Genomic DNA, 13,919 nt, shown 5'->3' with positions numbered 1-13,919 from the left:
CGACTGCCTTCGGCTCAGGTCATGATCCTGGAGTCCCGGGATCGAGTCCCACGTCGGGCTCCCTGCTCAGCAGGGAGCCTGCTTCTCCCTCTGACCCTCCCCCCTCTCATGTGCTCTCTCTCATTCTCTCTCTCTCAAATAAATAAATAAAATCTTAAAAAAAAAAAAAAAAAGATTGGGGGAAAAAAAAATTGAAGGGTTTGAAAAACACCAGGAAATGTGACCAGAACAGACTGAGCAAGGGAGAGAATGATAGGAAATGAAGTCAGAGGGGGTGGTAGAGGCTAAATTAAGAAGGCCTCTGTGCATCACACAGAGACTTTTTCTTAGAATTCTAAGACCAGGGCACCTGGGTGGCTCAGTTGGTTAAGCAACTGCCTTCGGCTCAGGTCATGATCCTGGAGTCCCGGGATCGAGTCCCGCATCGGGCTCCCTGCTCGGCAGGGAGTCTGCTTCTCCCTCTGACCCTCCCCCCTCTCATGCTCTCTCTATCTCATTCTCTCTCTCAAATAAATAAATAAAACCTTTATTAAAAAAAAAAAAAGAATTCTAAGACCCAAGCAGGAGAATACAATATAAAATAACAGTTAAGATTATAGATTGATCAGGGTGCCTGGGTGGCTCAGTAGGTTAAGTATCTGCCTTTGCCTCAGGTCATGATCCCAGGGTCCTGGATGGAGCCGGAGTTGGGCTTTATGCTCAGCAGGGAGTGTGCTTCTCCCTCTCCCTCTGCCACTCATCCTGCTTGTGTGCTCGTGTGCGCGCTCTCTCTCTGTCAAGTAAATAAATAAAATCTTTAAAACACAAACAAAAAAATATGGGAGAAAAAAAAAGCCAGTAATGAGATTCCATAAGATCACCCTGTCTGCATTACTTTCTTGGCAGTAATTACCTTCTGCCCTTCCCCATGTGTATACCTTGTCTCCTTCAATTGTGTTGCCAGGATAAAAACTTAAATACTGGATTGTTTTTCTATATGTGCACATATTCTAGTTCATTCTTTTTCATAGCTGCATAGTCTTCAGGTACACATGTGTATTAGTTTCCTATTGCTGCTGTAACAAAATTAACCACAAATCTAGTGGCTTAAAACAACACAAATTTATTATATTACAGTCCTGGAGATCAGAAGTCTGAAATGGCAGGCCTGCATTCCTTCTGCAGTCTCTAGGGGAGAATCACGTATTGCCTTTTCTAGCCTCTAGAGAATGTGCAATTTGTGGTCCCAAATCACTTCCATCTCTATATATCACAATTGCCTTCTCTCTGATTTCCCGTCTCCTTCTTACAGAGACTCTTAGGGTTACACTGGGCCTACTTGGATAATCCAAGATAATCGTCCCATTTCAAGTTCCTTAATATAATCACAACTGCAGAGTCCCTTTTGCTATGTGAGGTAAAGTATTCTCAGGTTCCAGAGATTAGGACGTGGACATCTTCGTTGGGGAGTGTGGGGGGTGATTATTCTGCCGGCCACTGCATGTACCAAAAACTTACATAATCAGTACTCTATTGACCAACATTCAGATTGTATCTAGTTTTTTATCATTATAAACCATGTTGCAAGGAATATTTTTGGACTTGTATTTTCACACTTACATAAATGTATCCATTTGATGATGTCCTGGTGTTGCATTGATAGTCAAAGGGTATGTGAATTTAAAATATTGATAGACGTTTTCAAATTCCTTTCGAAACCATGTGCATTGAGGGCACCCAGCTGGCTCAATTGGTAGAGCATGCAACTCCTGATCTCAGGGTTATGAGTTCAATCCCCACATTGGATGTAGAGATTACTTTAAAAAATAAAATCTGAAAAACAAATAAAATAAAATTAACCACGTGCATTAATTTTATTCCTATCAACTGTTTAGGAGAGTGACTGCTTCTTTACACACCCCAACGCAAGGTATTACCAAACTTTCAAATGTTTGCTAATCTGCCAGGTGAAAAGCAGTACTATATACTACCAATTTCATTTGAAATTGAACAGTTTATTTACTTACATATTCTTCATTTTTATTTCTTCTGCGAACTGCCTATTGTCTTTCTTTTTTATTGATGAATGACAGCCCTTCATCTATTATATATGTTGCAAATATTTTTCCTAGTTGGTCATTTGTGTTTTGACTTTGGGCAACACAGAAGTTTAGTCTTTACCTGGTCAGATTTATTAATCTTTTCCCATGTGGTTTCTAAGTGTTTTAAATATTTAGAAAGGCCTTCTTCAAGAATCTTCAAAATTCTTCCATGTTTTCACCTGGGAGGGAGCATTTTAAATTCTTATATATTTTGGGGTTCCTAGGTGGCTCAGTCAGTTGGGCCTCCTACTCTTGATTTTGGCTCAAGTCATGATCTCGGGGTCCTGGAGTCAAGCCTGGGGTCAGGCTCCCCACTGGGCAGGGAGTCTGCTTGTCTCCCTCTCCTTCTGTTCCTCCCCCGCCTGTGCGTGCTCTCTCTCTTTCAAATAAATAAATTTTTATATCTTTTATCAAACTGGTGCACGTGAGTGCGTGTCCACGCTCTTGAAGGGTGGTAGGAGGGCCCATTCATCCTTTTCCAGGTGGCTAGCTAATAGTACCATGTTTATTACGTCTCCTAGACGTCTTAGACGATAGCCAGAGGAGAAAAGGGAGTCAAGAGAGAAATGGTAAAAGATTCTGCAGGAGGTAATTCGGCGCACCCACCAGCACCTACCGGGAGTAAAGACCCCCGCCCCCGACAGCGGCTTCCTGGCCTGCGACTCCGGGAAACAGGCGGAACGCAGGTGCGCGAGGCTTGGGAGCCGCACGAGCCCGGCCTCGGAGGACTGTACGGCAGCGGGGGAGCGGTTTGGCGGGAACACAGGGCCGCTCGGAGGCCGGCGCCGCGATGCTCCCCTCCTTGCAGGAATCTCTGGATGGGGATGAAAAGGAGCTAGAGAGCAGCGAGGAGGGAGGCTCCGCGGAGGAGCGGAGACTCGAGCCGCCGCCCAGCAGCCACTACTGTCTCTACAGCTACCGCGGAAGCAGGTGCAGCGCCCACCGTCCCTGTGGCCCCGCCCCGGCCCCGCGTCCCGGCCCCGCATCCCACCCCTGGCCTCTCGCAAAGCCCTTCTTCCCCTCTCCCAGCTATATAGTCTCTGGTCCTAAGGACCCTCCTCGCCTCACGCCGTTCTTCCGGGCCACCGTCCTGGACTTTGGCGCCCCTCCTAATCCTCTGCGCTCCAACTGTCCCTCTCGACTTTTCAGCCCCTTCCTGTCGCCCCTGCCCTTTGGCGCAGCGCCTCGTACACTCATTAATGTCAATTTCCACCCCGTCCTTCCTGTAATTACCGCCCCACTTTCTCCCATTAGCCCCACGCATTCACACCTCCACCCCACCCTCCGATTATCCTCTGTTCTCGCTGCCTCCTTTTCCTCGGTCGGGGCAGACATTCCTGGGGCTCTCTTGGCCCTGGAAAGTCTGGTTTTTAGACGAAATTTCCTCGACTCTTGTGGATGTTTAATTTAGCTTTTCCTCCACCTCTTAGACGGCCTGGAGAAGGGGCTCTTGTCCGCACCGTTTCATGGGTTTTCCCTGTCATGAGGCTACGTAGGCAGTGGAGGATCCACGCACTCCTAACTTGCAGCATTTTCAGTTGACTGTTCACCCCCACCCTGCTTGCCGGCGGGGAGGGGGCCATACTGCGTTTGAGTTAGAGCCCATAACTGATAGCTGTATTGCTTTTGTGGTGTGCAGATTGGCACAACAGCGAGGGGACAGTGATGATGGAAGCCCAAGCGGCACAAATGCAGAAACGCCCTCTGGTGATGATTTCAGGTAAAAGCAGCTCGACCCTAACCCACGGGTGTGCTTTCATCTTCTCTGCATCTCTGTCCTGTAGATATCAGTGGGTACCCTGTTTCACTTCAGCTTTCCCCGAGTCAAACCACCAAGCCCACCTATCCCCTAGGAACCTCATCTGGATTTCCTCATTAGTCCATTCATTCAAGGCTGGGCAGATCCAAATACTGGAGTGCCCCTGGTGATTAAGCCAGAGGCAATCCATCTTAGTTCCTTGATTGGAACTGCACTAAATATTCAAGGTCATATGAGTATAAAGAAATCTAAAATGCTCCTTTTCCCCACCTTCAATACGCTTTCAGAGCTCCATTGCTACACACTGGAATGTAAACTCTAGGACAGAATGGATTGTTGTCTCTTTGGTTCATTGATGTCTCCCTACCTGGCACCCTGAGTGGTACCAGGGTAAACATTTAAGACATATTTCGTAAATGAATGAATGACTGAATCTTAGCACTTGATGCGAAGTAGGGGATAATACAACAATATGTTCACTGACAGGATGATAGATGATTTAAGGAATTTTTTAGGTGTTGTAATAGCATTATGGTATTGTGAAAAGGAGGTAAGGTCAGTGGATTAGGGGTCCCGGTGGAGTATACTAGAGAGAATGAGCTGGAAAGATAGGACTATTTTAAACCATTTGATGAGGTAGATCATACTTGGTGACATACACACCTAGAAGCCTCCCCAGCAGGAGTCCTATAAAAAGCGTTGTCGGGCGCCTGGGTGGCTCAGATGGTTAAGCATCTGCCTTCGGCTCAGGTCATGATTCCAGGGTCCTGGGATCGAGGCCCACATCGGGCTCCTGGCTCAGCAGGGAGCCTGCTTCTCCTTCTCCCTCTGCCTCTCTCCCTGCTCATGCTCTCTCTCTCTGTATCTCTGTGTCTCAAATGAATAAATAAAATCTTAAAAAAAAAAAAAAAAAAAAAGCTTTGTCAAATCCTTAAAGAGATTCTGGCTTTTAGTAATATTCTGATTTATGAGGTGTGAATGTCGTAGTCCACTGGTAAGAGATGTGTGTCTTTTATTTGTCCAGCCTCTCCTTGGTGGGTACTAATCTGCCATCGGAAGTGGAGCCAGACCTGCGTGGTTTCATTGCTAAGCGTCTTGCTAAGGGAGCAGTATTTGAAGGGCTGGGTAATGTTGCATCTGTGGAGCTGAGGTAAGTGTAAAATGTGCTGTGTCCTGGGTTTTTATTTCTGAGCTGAATATGAGAAGTGTGGAGAAATTGCAAAAGATCAGCTCCTACCGGACTTGCAAAGTTGGTCTTTGTTCTCTGGCAGCCTGAGCCCTGGGTCACACACACACACACACACACACACACACACACACACACGTGGGATGGAATTAAGTGAATGGCAGACGCTACCACCTAAGAGTACTTATTTGGTCTTGTACTTGGAAGAAAAGAGTTAATTACCAAAACTAAAAGTGTATACAGTTTGTAAAGTGCTTTCCCAAACTGCTCGCTACAAAGAGGCAATAGAGCAGATACTCTTACTTCCATTTTCAGATGAGCAAATAAACTCAAAGACATTGAGGTCACACAGCTGGTCATATTGATGGAGTGCAGGCTTAATCATAGGTGTCCTCTGTTGACTTCCAGCCATCTTTCCATTACACCCCTTGATTGTAGTTCACTTTAGACTATGATTTTGCCATCAAGTCCCCTCAGGAGTATGAAGCCACAGCCCAAAGATAAAGCCCCAGGATTAACATGTCACATCTGCCTGGAGCTTCAGTGATTCGTGAAGTTTGGGGGGGAGAAAGAGAACATGTTTATATTTATGTAAACGTGGATATACTATGAACAAGAATAAAATTTGCATGAGTTTTTCACTAAGAGAAGAGAACTCAAAGAAATGCCACGTTTGAAATTCTAGGTGCTGCTTTTGCAAAAGCCCATAACGGTACATGGTAATTTTCCTCTGCTATTACAAGTAAACCAAGGAGAAGTCTAGGAAGTTCTGACCTAGTTTGCAATCTTAACAGTATTGTCAGATGAAGATGACCAAGGTTTGCAGCAGTCCATAAAACTAGACACATGACTTAGCAAAATAATACATTTTACTGTCTTGTCTTTTCTAGGATTCCAGAATCCCGGGTCGGTTGTTATTACTGTCTTTTCCAACAAGAAAAACTGCTTCCTGAAGCAGCAACAGTGGACTCTGAACATAACGCTTCGGAGTATGTGGTCTGTTTTTTAGGAGGGTCTGAAAAAGGACTTGAGCTATATCCTTTCTTTGATCTTCGAGGATATCAGGAAGGAAACCATGGGATGCTAAGTGGAGGAGTATTACTACCGACCTCCAAAGAGCTTTTCTACCCCTTCTATATTTACTTCATTTCATACCTTCATACAACCAGTTTGTCCTGGCATGTCTTAATTTAAAGTTTGCATCTGAGAGATTTTATGTTTCCTATTGAGAGATAAAACACTGTCTTGATGCATCCTTTATTGCTTCCTTAAGAACGTACTTTCAGGCTTGAATTGGACAAGTATATTCAAGGGCTGAAAAATAACATGAGCTGTGAGGTAAGATGATCGATTTAATTGGTAAGACTGAGATGATAAACACACTGTAATTGCTATGCTTATGAAATCACACAGGTAGACACAAAGACACCCAAATGCTAAAAATACTGCTTTGTGGGCTAATAGGAAGGTGCCTGTTCAGGGAAGCAGGGAACATAGTCCTATAAGTGCTCTAAGTTTCACAAGACTGCTTCTGATGTTTTGTATCCATGAAAAATTGAATCCACTGAATTCAGGGTACATGGTAATATGCCAAGTGAAGAAGAAGATACTCTTTTCCAGATTTCTAGGCACATAAGACTTATGTGCTGGTCAGAACTAATGTCCGTGAAGCCTCTGGCACCAAAGACATGCTATACAATGGTATGACTGTCCTTGAACTCAACATCAAAGATTTGTAGAAAAATTCACATTTTTTATTTTTTTAGTCTTTTTTAATTTTTTATTTATTTTTTAAAAATTTTATTTATTTATTTGACAGAGAGAGACACAGAGAGAGAAGGAACACAAGCAGGGGGAGTGGGAAAGGGAGAAGCAGGCCTCCCGCCAAGCAGGGAGCCCGATGCAGGGCTCGATCCCAGGACCCTGAGATCATGACCTGAGCCAAAGGCAGATGCTCAACAACTGAGCCACCCAGGCGCCCCCCTTTTTTTTATTTTTTAAAGATTTTACTTATTTATTTGACAGAGGGACACAGCCAGAGAGGGAACACAAGCAGGGGGAGTGGGAGAGGGAGAAGCAGACTCCCCGCTGAGCAGGGAACCTGACATGGGGCTCGATCCCAGGACCCTGGGATCATGACCTGAACTGAAGGCAGACACTTAATGACTGAGCCACCCAGGCGCCCCGAAAAATTCCATTTTTTATTAGTCGATCTTTTACGAACTAGATTTATCCATATTGATTAAATTATCTATATCTTTAAAAAACTACACTTCACTGTATAGTAGTTGTTAAAAGTTATAACTCTTCTAACTTTACTACCCATTACATGTGGTACCAATTCCTTTTACTTGTCATGTGCTTACAAGATCCTGCAGGAGAGGAAAGGCTAGCATAGGAGTAAGCCAAGGAAATGGGTCTAGGGGGAGCTGCTCTCCCAGAGCGGAGCTCTTGCAGTAGTCCCCAGTGAGCAGCACAGTCTAAAAAGCCAGATGTGCTCATGGCCAGCGCTCATGGCAGCAGTCTGACAGCTGGAGTGGGCTTGAGGGCTTTGATGAATTAGTGTGTGTCCTTCTCTGATCCTATCTGAATGTGAGTGAGCTGTCTCACTCTTCAGCCATTCAGCAGGCGCTCTATAAGCTCATGCATGGATGTTTCAGGCACTGCCAAGTGCTGGGGTGACAAGGATTATTAAGAGACTATCTCCTGGGGCACCTGGCTGGCTCAGTTGGTAGAGCACACAACTCTTGATCTCGGGGTTGTGAGTTTGATCCCCACTTTAAGGGTAAAGATCACTTAAAAAGAAAATCTTGCGGTGCCTGGGTGGCTCAGTCGTTAAGCGTCTGCCTTCGGCTCGGGTCATGATCTCAGGGTCCTGGGATCGAGCCCCGCATTGGGCTCCCTGCTCGGCAGGAAGCCTGCTTCTCCCTCTCCCACTCCCCCTCCCCCTGCTTGTGTTCCCTCTCTCACTGTCTCTGTCAAATAAAATCTTAAAAAAAAAAAAAAAAAACTTAAAGAAAAAATCTCTGAGTATACACAGTATGGTAGGAGAAGATGGACATGTAAATGCCCAACTTCTCCCAGCAAAGAAATAGCATGGAACCCTACTAATTCGGTCTCTTTATTTTATGTAATACATTTCTAAGTGTTTTTTTAAGAAATTCCATACAGGGGCACCTGGGTGGCTCAGACAGTTAAGCGTCTGCCTTCGGCTCAGGTCATGATCCCAGGGTCCTGGAATCAAGCCCCGCGTTAGGCTCCCTGCTCAGCGGGAAGTCTGCTTCTCCCTCTCCCACTCCCCCTGCTTGTGTTGCCTCTCTTGCTGTCTCTCTCTGTCAAATAAATAAATAAAATCTTAAAAAAAAAAAAAAAAGAAATTCAGTACAGAATTATTCCCCACTGTGCTCAGGAAAGTTGTATCACAATTCCTTATCTGAGTTGGTGGTGTTAGCTTAAAAAAAGGAGGTATCTATCCTCAGTTTTTTGGTTTTTTTTTTAAGATTTTATTTATTGGGCGCCTGGGTGGCTCAGTTGGCTGAGCGACTGCCTTCGGCTCAGGTCATGGTCCCGGGGTCCTGGGATCGAGTCCCGCATCGGGCTCCCTGCTCTGCGGGGAGCCTGCTTCTCCCTCTCCCACTCCCCCTGCTTGTGTTCCCTCTCTCGCTGTGTCTCTCTCTGTCAAATAAATAAATAAAATCTTAAAAAAAAAAGTATTTATTTATTTGAGAGAGAGAGAGAGCATGAGCAGAGGCAGAGGCAGAGGGAGAAGCAAACTCCCCACTGAGCAGGGAGCCCAACGAGGGGCGAGATCCCAGGACCCTGGGATCATGACCTGAGCCGAAGGCAGACCCTCAACCAACTGAGCCACCCCGGCACCCCATCTTGAGTTCTTTGCACTGTCAAGAATATCATGAAGAAAATGTTAAGTCCACTAAAGAGAAGGCTTACATTAAAGCAGGTGACATTCTTTCTTGATCTAGGAAAGGGGCCTGGAGAACCACATAAAATCCTACCTGAGCAGCTGGTTTGAGGATGTTGTATGCCCAATCCAAAGGGTGGTTCTTCTCTTTCAGGAGAAGCTTACCTTTCTGCTACATGCTGTAAGTATTGCCCAAACAAAAGCATTTCTTTAATTGAGAGTCACTTTGGCAGAGTTTGGATTATTTGAAGACATACTCACTTTCTCTGAACACTACTCCCCCCTCCCCTGCTGAATATTCATTCAAACTATGCTTGCAATCAGAGTAGACCACACTCTGTTTACTGAGATCTAGAAAGTTCCACTACTCAGGTAGAATTGCAAATACTAAATCTTCCTAATAGGATAAAACATTATTATTTTTTTTAAGTAGCCTCTATGCCCAGCTTGAGTGGGGCTTAAACTCATAACCCTGAGATCAAGACCTGAGCTAAGATCAAGAGTCTGACCCTTAACTGACTGAGCCAGCCAGGCACCCCAGGATAAAACATTTTAAAATAATATTTTTGAAGTGATCTGGGAGAGGCACAATTTCCAAAACAATTTGAGAAGGAAAACAAAAATCCCAAAGTGATTTTCACTATATAAAAAGTCCAGATAGGGGCGCCTGGCTGGCCCAGTCTGTAAAGCATGCAACTCTTGATCTTGGGGTCGTAAATTCAAGCCCCACATTGTGGGTAGAGACTACTTTAAAAAAAAAGTCCAGATAAAAAATGAAAAATTCACGAAAATACCCAGACAATGGGGGAAACCTAGAGTATATGGCCAGGCTTTTATTTAAATATGTGGTGGGTAAATTCAGCTGTAACTGGATGGTCCCATGAGACCAGGGTGGTAAAGCCAGGTTTTAGGCTGTCAGTGGGCACCTGATGAACAAGGCTCTGGGTAGTGCCCATCTAGAATGGTCCAGTGTGGTGTTTATTGGGGAAGCTGACGTTTACTGTTGAGTATCTGCTCAATAAGGAAAACTAGAATCCCTGTATCAATTAGGCTTTATTTTTCTCTCATAGGCTCTGAGTTATACTCCTGTTGAAGTTAAAGAATCAGATGAAAAAACAAAGAGAGACATTAACAGGTAAAGAAGAGTTTTTCTTTTTCACAGCAAGCCTGATACTACGTTTTCAAACCCCCCACCCAGTGCAGAATGAATTTGCTTTCTCCCTCCTACCCTGCAATACTGTTTGTGGAAAAGAACCTGTGTGTGTGGCAGGTTTCTGAGTGTGGCCAGTCTTCAAGGCCTTATTCACGAAGGCACCATGACGTCCTTGTGCATGGCCATGACTGAGGAGCCACATAAATCCGTGGTCATCGATTGCAGCGGCTCCCAGCCTCAGTTCTACAATGCAGGTGAGCCACAGCCCGAGGCAGCCTTCCTGGTGGGAGTCTCTATTTTTGCACCAAGAACACATGAGACAAAGTTAGCCTTCCAGCCTTGTACACTTGTCTCTGTTTATCTCACACTCACCAAAAATAGTATAAATTCTAGAACCATGGAAATCCCATCATGCCTAGCAATTCCACTCCTATGTATATAGAGAAATTCTTGTATGTGTACATAAGGAGACAAGTACAGAAATATTCATAAAGGCATTGTTTGAAATAGCAAAGAATGGAAGCAAATGTCTATCAGGAAAACTGAAAAACTGCTATATTCATACAGTGGAGCCCTACATAGCAGTGAAAATGCACGAACTAGCTCAGAACCATACTATTTAGTGGAAGAGCCATTAAAGAAAAAGTTTTAACATATGTAAAGTAATACTATATAGGCCTTAGAGATTAAAAAAGAAAAGTATGTGACAAAAGTTGAAAGAAATACGTGGGAACAATAATCCTTTCTGATGGGAAAGGAGGGGGATGTGATGGGGAAGACATACTCAGGGCTTCAGCCATTTGGTATTTCTTAGCCAGGTGGTGAGCCGACTATTTTTTTAGACCATTATAGAAAGTCTTAAATAATTCACTACACGTGGGGCGCTTGGGTGGCTCAGTCGGCTGAGCATCCGACGCTTGATTTTGGCTCAGGGCATGATCTCAGGGTCGTGAGATCAAGCCCCGTGTCTGGCTCCTCGCTCAGTGGGGAGTCCGCTTGAGATTCTCTTCCTCTCGCTCTGCCCCTCCCCCCACTTGTGCATGCTTGCTCTTTCTCTGTCTCTCTCTCAAGTAAATCTTTTTTTTTTCTTATTATTTATTATTTATTTGACAGAGAGAGAGAGACAGCGAGAGAGGGAACACAAGCAGGGGGAGTAGGAGAGGGAGAAGCAGGCTTCCCACCGAGCAGGGAGCCCGATGCAGGGCTCAATCCCAGGACCCTGGCTGGGATCATGACCTGAACTGAAGGCAGACGCTTAACGACTGAGCCACCCAGGCGCCCCTAAATAAATAAATCTTGAAAATAATTCACTATAAGTGTTTTGACCAAGAAGGAAAATCACAATGGATACAGGTGATGTATACCTGAAACTAACAAACTATGAAGTGTCAATTACACTTCAGTTAAAAATAAATAAATAATGAATAGAAAGAATAAATCTTATGCTTTGTAGGATTAGAAAGAATGTCTTATGCTTTGTAGGATTTCGGTTTTATTTTATTTTTTTCTAAAATACTTCATAGGAAGCAACCGGTTTTGTGAGGACTGGATGCAGGCTTTTTTGAACGGCACTGAAGGAGGTAACCCTTTTCTTTTTCGACAAGTACTGGAGAACTTTAAATTAAAGGTAATTAATTGGCTATGTGCCAAATATCATCATATCATTTTTGTCTGAATTTTAGTTAGTACCAGTGACAGAGTAACAAATCTGCTTTACAGCTGTGATGTCTATTAAATAGGACGTTCTCAAAACTAGAATCCCCAGAAGGCATTTACTTTATTTATATTTTCCAGGAGCTTCTGCATATATATCATTGCAGTTCCAATTAATTGGGTTGAGTGCTTGCTTGTATCTCAGGGACATTAGTCTTCTAATTTGTGATGTATTTTAGTTGGAAAGCACCAAAAACAATGGTTCGGTGCCTAAGGTTTCAAAATTCTGATGGGGAGGAGCATTGTTACTTTATTTTGCAGATTTTAAAAATATTTTTACTTTATGTAAGAAATTGTGTTCTCCCAAGGGCAAAGCATATTAGCAATAAGAACGATGGAAATGTTTAAAATAAAAAGCAAACATCTCGGCAACGTATGTCAAGCTCTCAGCTGGATAGGAGATATTTCTCAGGCTTCGTTATTATCTCACTAAACACATACTTAACTGGGTAATCTTTTTCTAGGCCATACAAGACACAAATAATTTGAAGAGATTTATCCGACAGGCAGAAATGAATCATTACGCTTTGTTTAAATGTTACATGTTCCTGAAGAACTGTGGTAGTGGAGATATCCTTTTGAAGATTGTTAAAGTGGAACACGAAGAAATGCCTGAAGCCAAAAACGTGGTGGCTGTCCTTGAAGAATTTATGAAAGAAGCTCTTGTCCAAAGTTTTTGATCACATGTTTTGAGATCATTGTGTTGTGAAGTTGTACATATCAGCCTTGGTGTTTGAAACTGCGGTTGTTGTAATTGTCATAGGATTGCTACTGAAGATTATTTCAGACACATTCTAGATTTCTTCATTTCGTACTTTTAAAATTTAACTTACTTAGACCTAAAAATCCGAGGACCATTTTCACTGAGTCTTAGATGTGTGTTAGAGTCGTGGAATTTTAGGACGCTGCTGGCCCCATAAATTCTAGGCCTCGGGGGGTTGATGCTCAAAAATCTTGAAAGGTCATTTTGTGGCTTCTCTGAGGAGTTGGCTGCAGTATTTAGCAATTTTTCCTCCCAGAAAAATTGTGATACTCCTTTCTCAATATACTATAGCTTCTTTAAAAAAAAAAAAGTCCTCCTAGTCTCAGGACAGATTAGCGCTGCGACACCATTTCAGAGACAGATCTGTGCATCCTGTGGGTGCTTGGATAGATTTTTTTTTGTCTGATTATGGCATGGATGACAAAGTTAAGTCAGTACACAAATCATGACTGTTTAAGAAATTAAATGAGCTTTAAAAATAGATACACTAGCTTCAAGACAAAACATCATCTCTGACAGAAAGCTACTGCAGAAGTGGCCGCCAGCCCCTTTCTTCATTCATTTGTTCACAGGTACCTGCCAAGAGCCTGTATTTTCTTTTCTGTTTTTCTGTTGAAAATGCTGGAGTTTTCCAACAGTGTTAAAAAAGAAGCAAAGTACACAAATTCTACAAGCAAACTGTAACATAAAGAATGCAAACAGATTCTTCATATCAGAGTTACTTATTGATTTTAGTTTTTTGTATATTTGTTATAAGCCTCATATTGTTTTACTCCGAATCAGTTGAAAATGGAGCCATTTATAATTCCCATGGAAGCCAATTGTAGCTACACACATGACGGCAGTTTGTTCTGCAACGCTCTTTAATAAATCCATTTAATAATGATTTTTGGTTAGAAGATCAGAGTCTTATTCTCACTGCCTTCAGGATGCTCAGAGGAACACAAGCCCATAAAAATCCTCTCCTAAACTCATACATAAGTTCTGAGTTTTAACTTTGAAAATGACTGACAATGGCCTGATGCTTTCTCTTCTACAGAAGTCTGGGGACATGACTCACCAAGCCATTTCTTTTCCTTTAATGAGAAATACAATTCAGCTGTACTCTCAAGATCTTCATAAAGGCTCTCATATGGTTTTAAATTTTAATAACTTGGATTGTAGGCAATGTAGAAAACAAAATCCAAATAGCATTTTTTATAGCATTAAATTCAGGATGACCATGGGAAATAAGCAATTCAAAGGCTTATTGAACCTGCCCTTGAACCTGGCTTTTTCTAATGTACTTGGTTACTCATTTAGAAATCAATTTTTTTAATAGACAACATTAGGACACCAACACTTG

General features: G+C 43.1%; 1 protein-coding gene and 1 long non-coding RNA gene across 4 annotated transcripts; one reads left to right on the top strand and one right to left on the bottom strand.

The window, feature by feature from the left end:
• Window positions 1–561: 561 nt before the first annotated feature.
• LOC135362916 (uncharacterized) lies at window positions 562–2,822 on the bottom strand. The gene is made up of 3 exons (XR_010408367.1): window positions 2,698–2,822; window positions 1,600–1,812; window positions 562–772 (listed from the first exon to the last, which is right to left on the bottom strand). It is a non-coding gene; the product is annotated as an uncharacterized LOC135362916 (long non-coding RNA).
• CUNH17orf75 (chromosome unknown C17orf75 homolog) lies at window positions 2,815–13,460 on the top strand. Of its 3 annotated transcripts, none has more exons than XM_045889414.3 (10): window positions 2,815–3,011; window positions 3,721–3,801; window positions 4,865–4,990; window positions 5,917–6,060; window positions 6,307–6,364; window positions 9,007–9,126; window positions 10,016–10,080; window positions 10,198–10,352; window positions 11,622–11,678; window positions 12,276–12,458. In XM_045889414.3, exons 1-10 carry the CDS (start codon window positions 2,872–2,874, stop codon window positions 12,293–12,295), a joined length of 966 nt encoding a protein of 321 aa, XP_045745370.1. In that variant the 5' UTR covers window positions 2,815–2,871; the 3' UTR covers window positions 12,296–12,458. The 3 variants fall into 3 exon arrangements, with proteins under 3 accessions (XP_045745370.1, XP_045745368.1, XP_045745369.1); XM_045889412.3 differs by having other exon boundaries at window positions 2,816–3,011; window positions 11,622–11,725; window positions 12,276–13,460; XM_045889413.3 differs by having other exon boundaries at window positions 2,818–3,011; window positions 10,216–10,352; window positions 11,622–11,725; window positions 12,276–13,460.
• The last annotated feature ends 459 nt before the right edge of the window (window positions 13,461–13,919 follow it).

Source organism: Mirounga angustirostris, unplaced genomic scaffold (assembly GCF_029215605.1).
Source record: "Mirounga angustirostris isolate CCGP_5_RB_7025 unplaced genomic scaffold, mMirAng1.0.hap1 SCAF_17, whole genome shotgun sequence".
Taxonomy (NCBI): Eukaryota; Metazoa; Chordata; class Mammalia; order Carnivora; family Phocidae; genus Mirounga; species Mirounga angustirostris.
The sequence above is the reverse complement of the archived record's forward strand: the minus strand, read 5'-3'. Positions and strand labels throughout refer to the sequence as shown.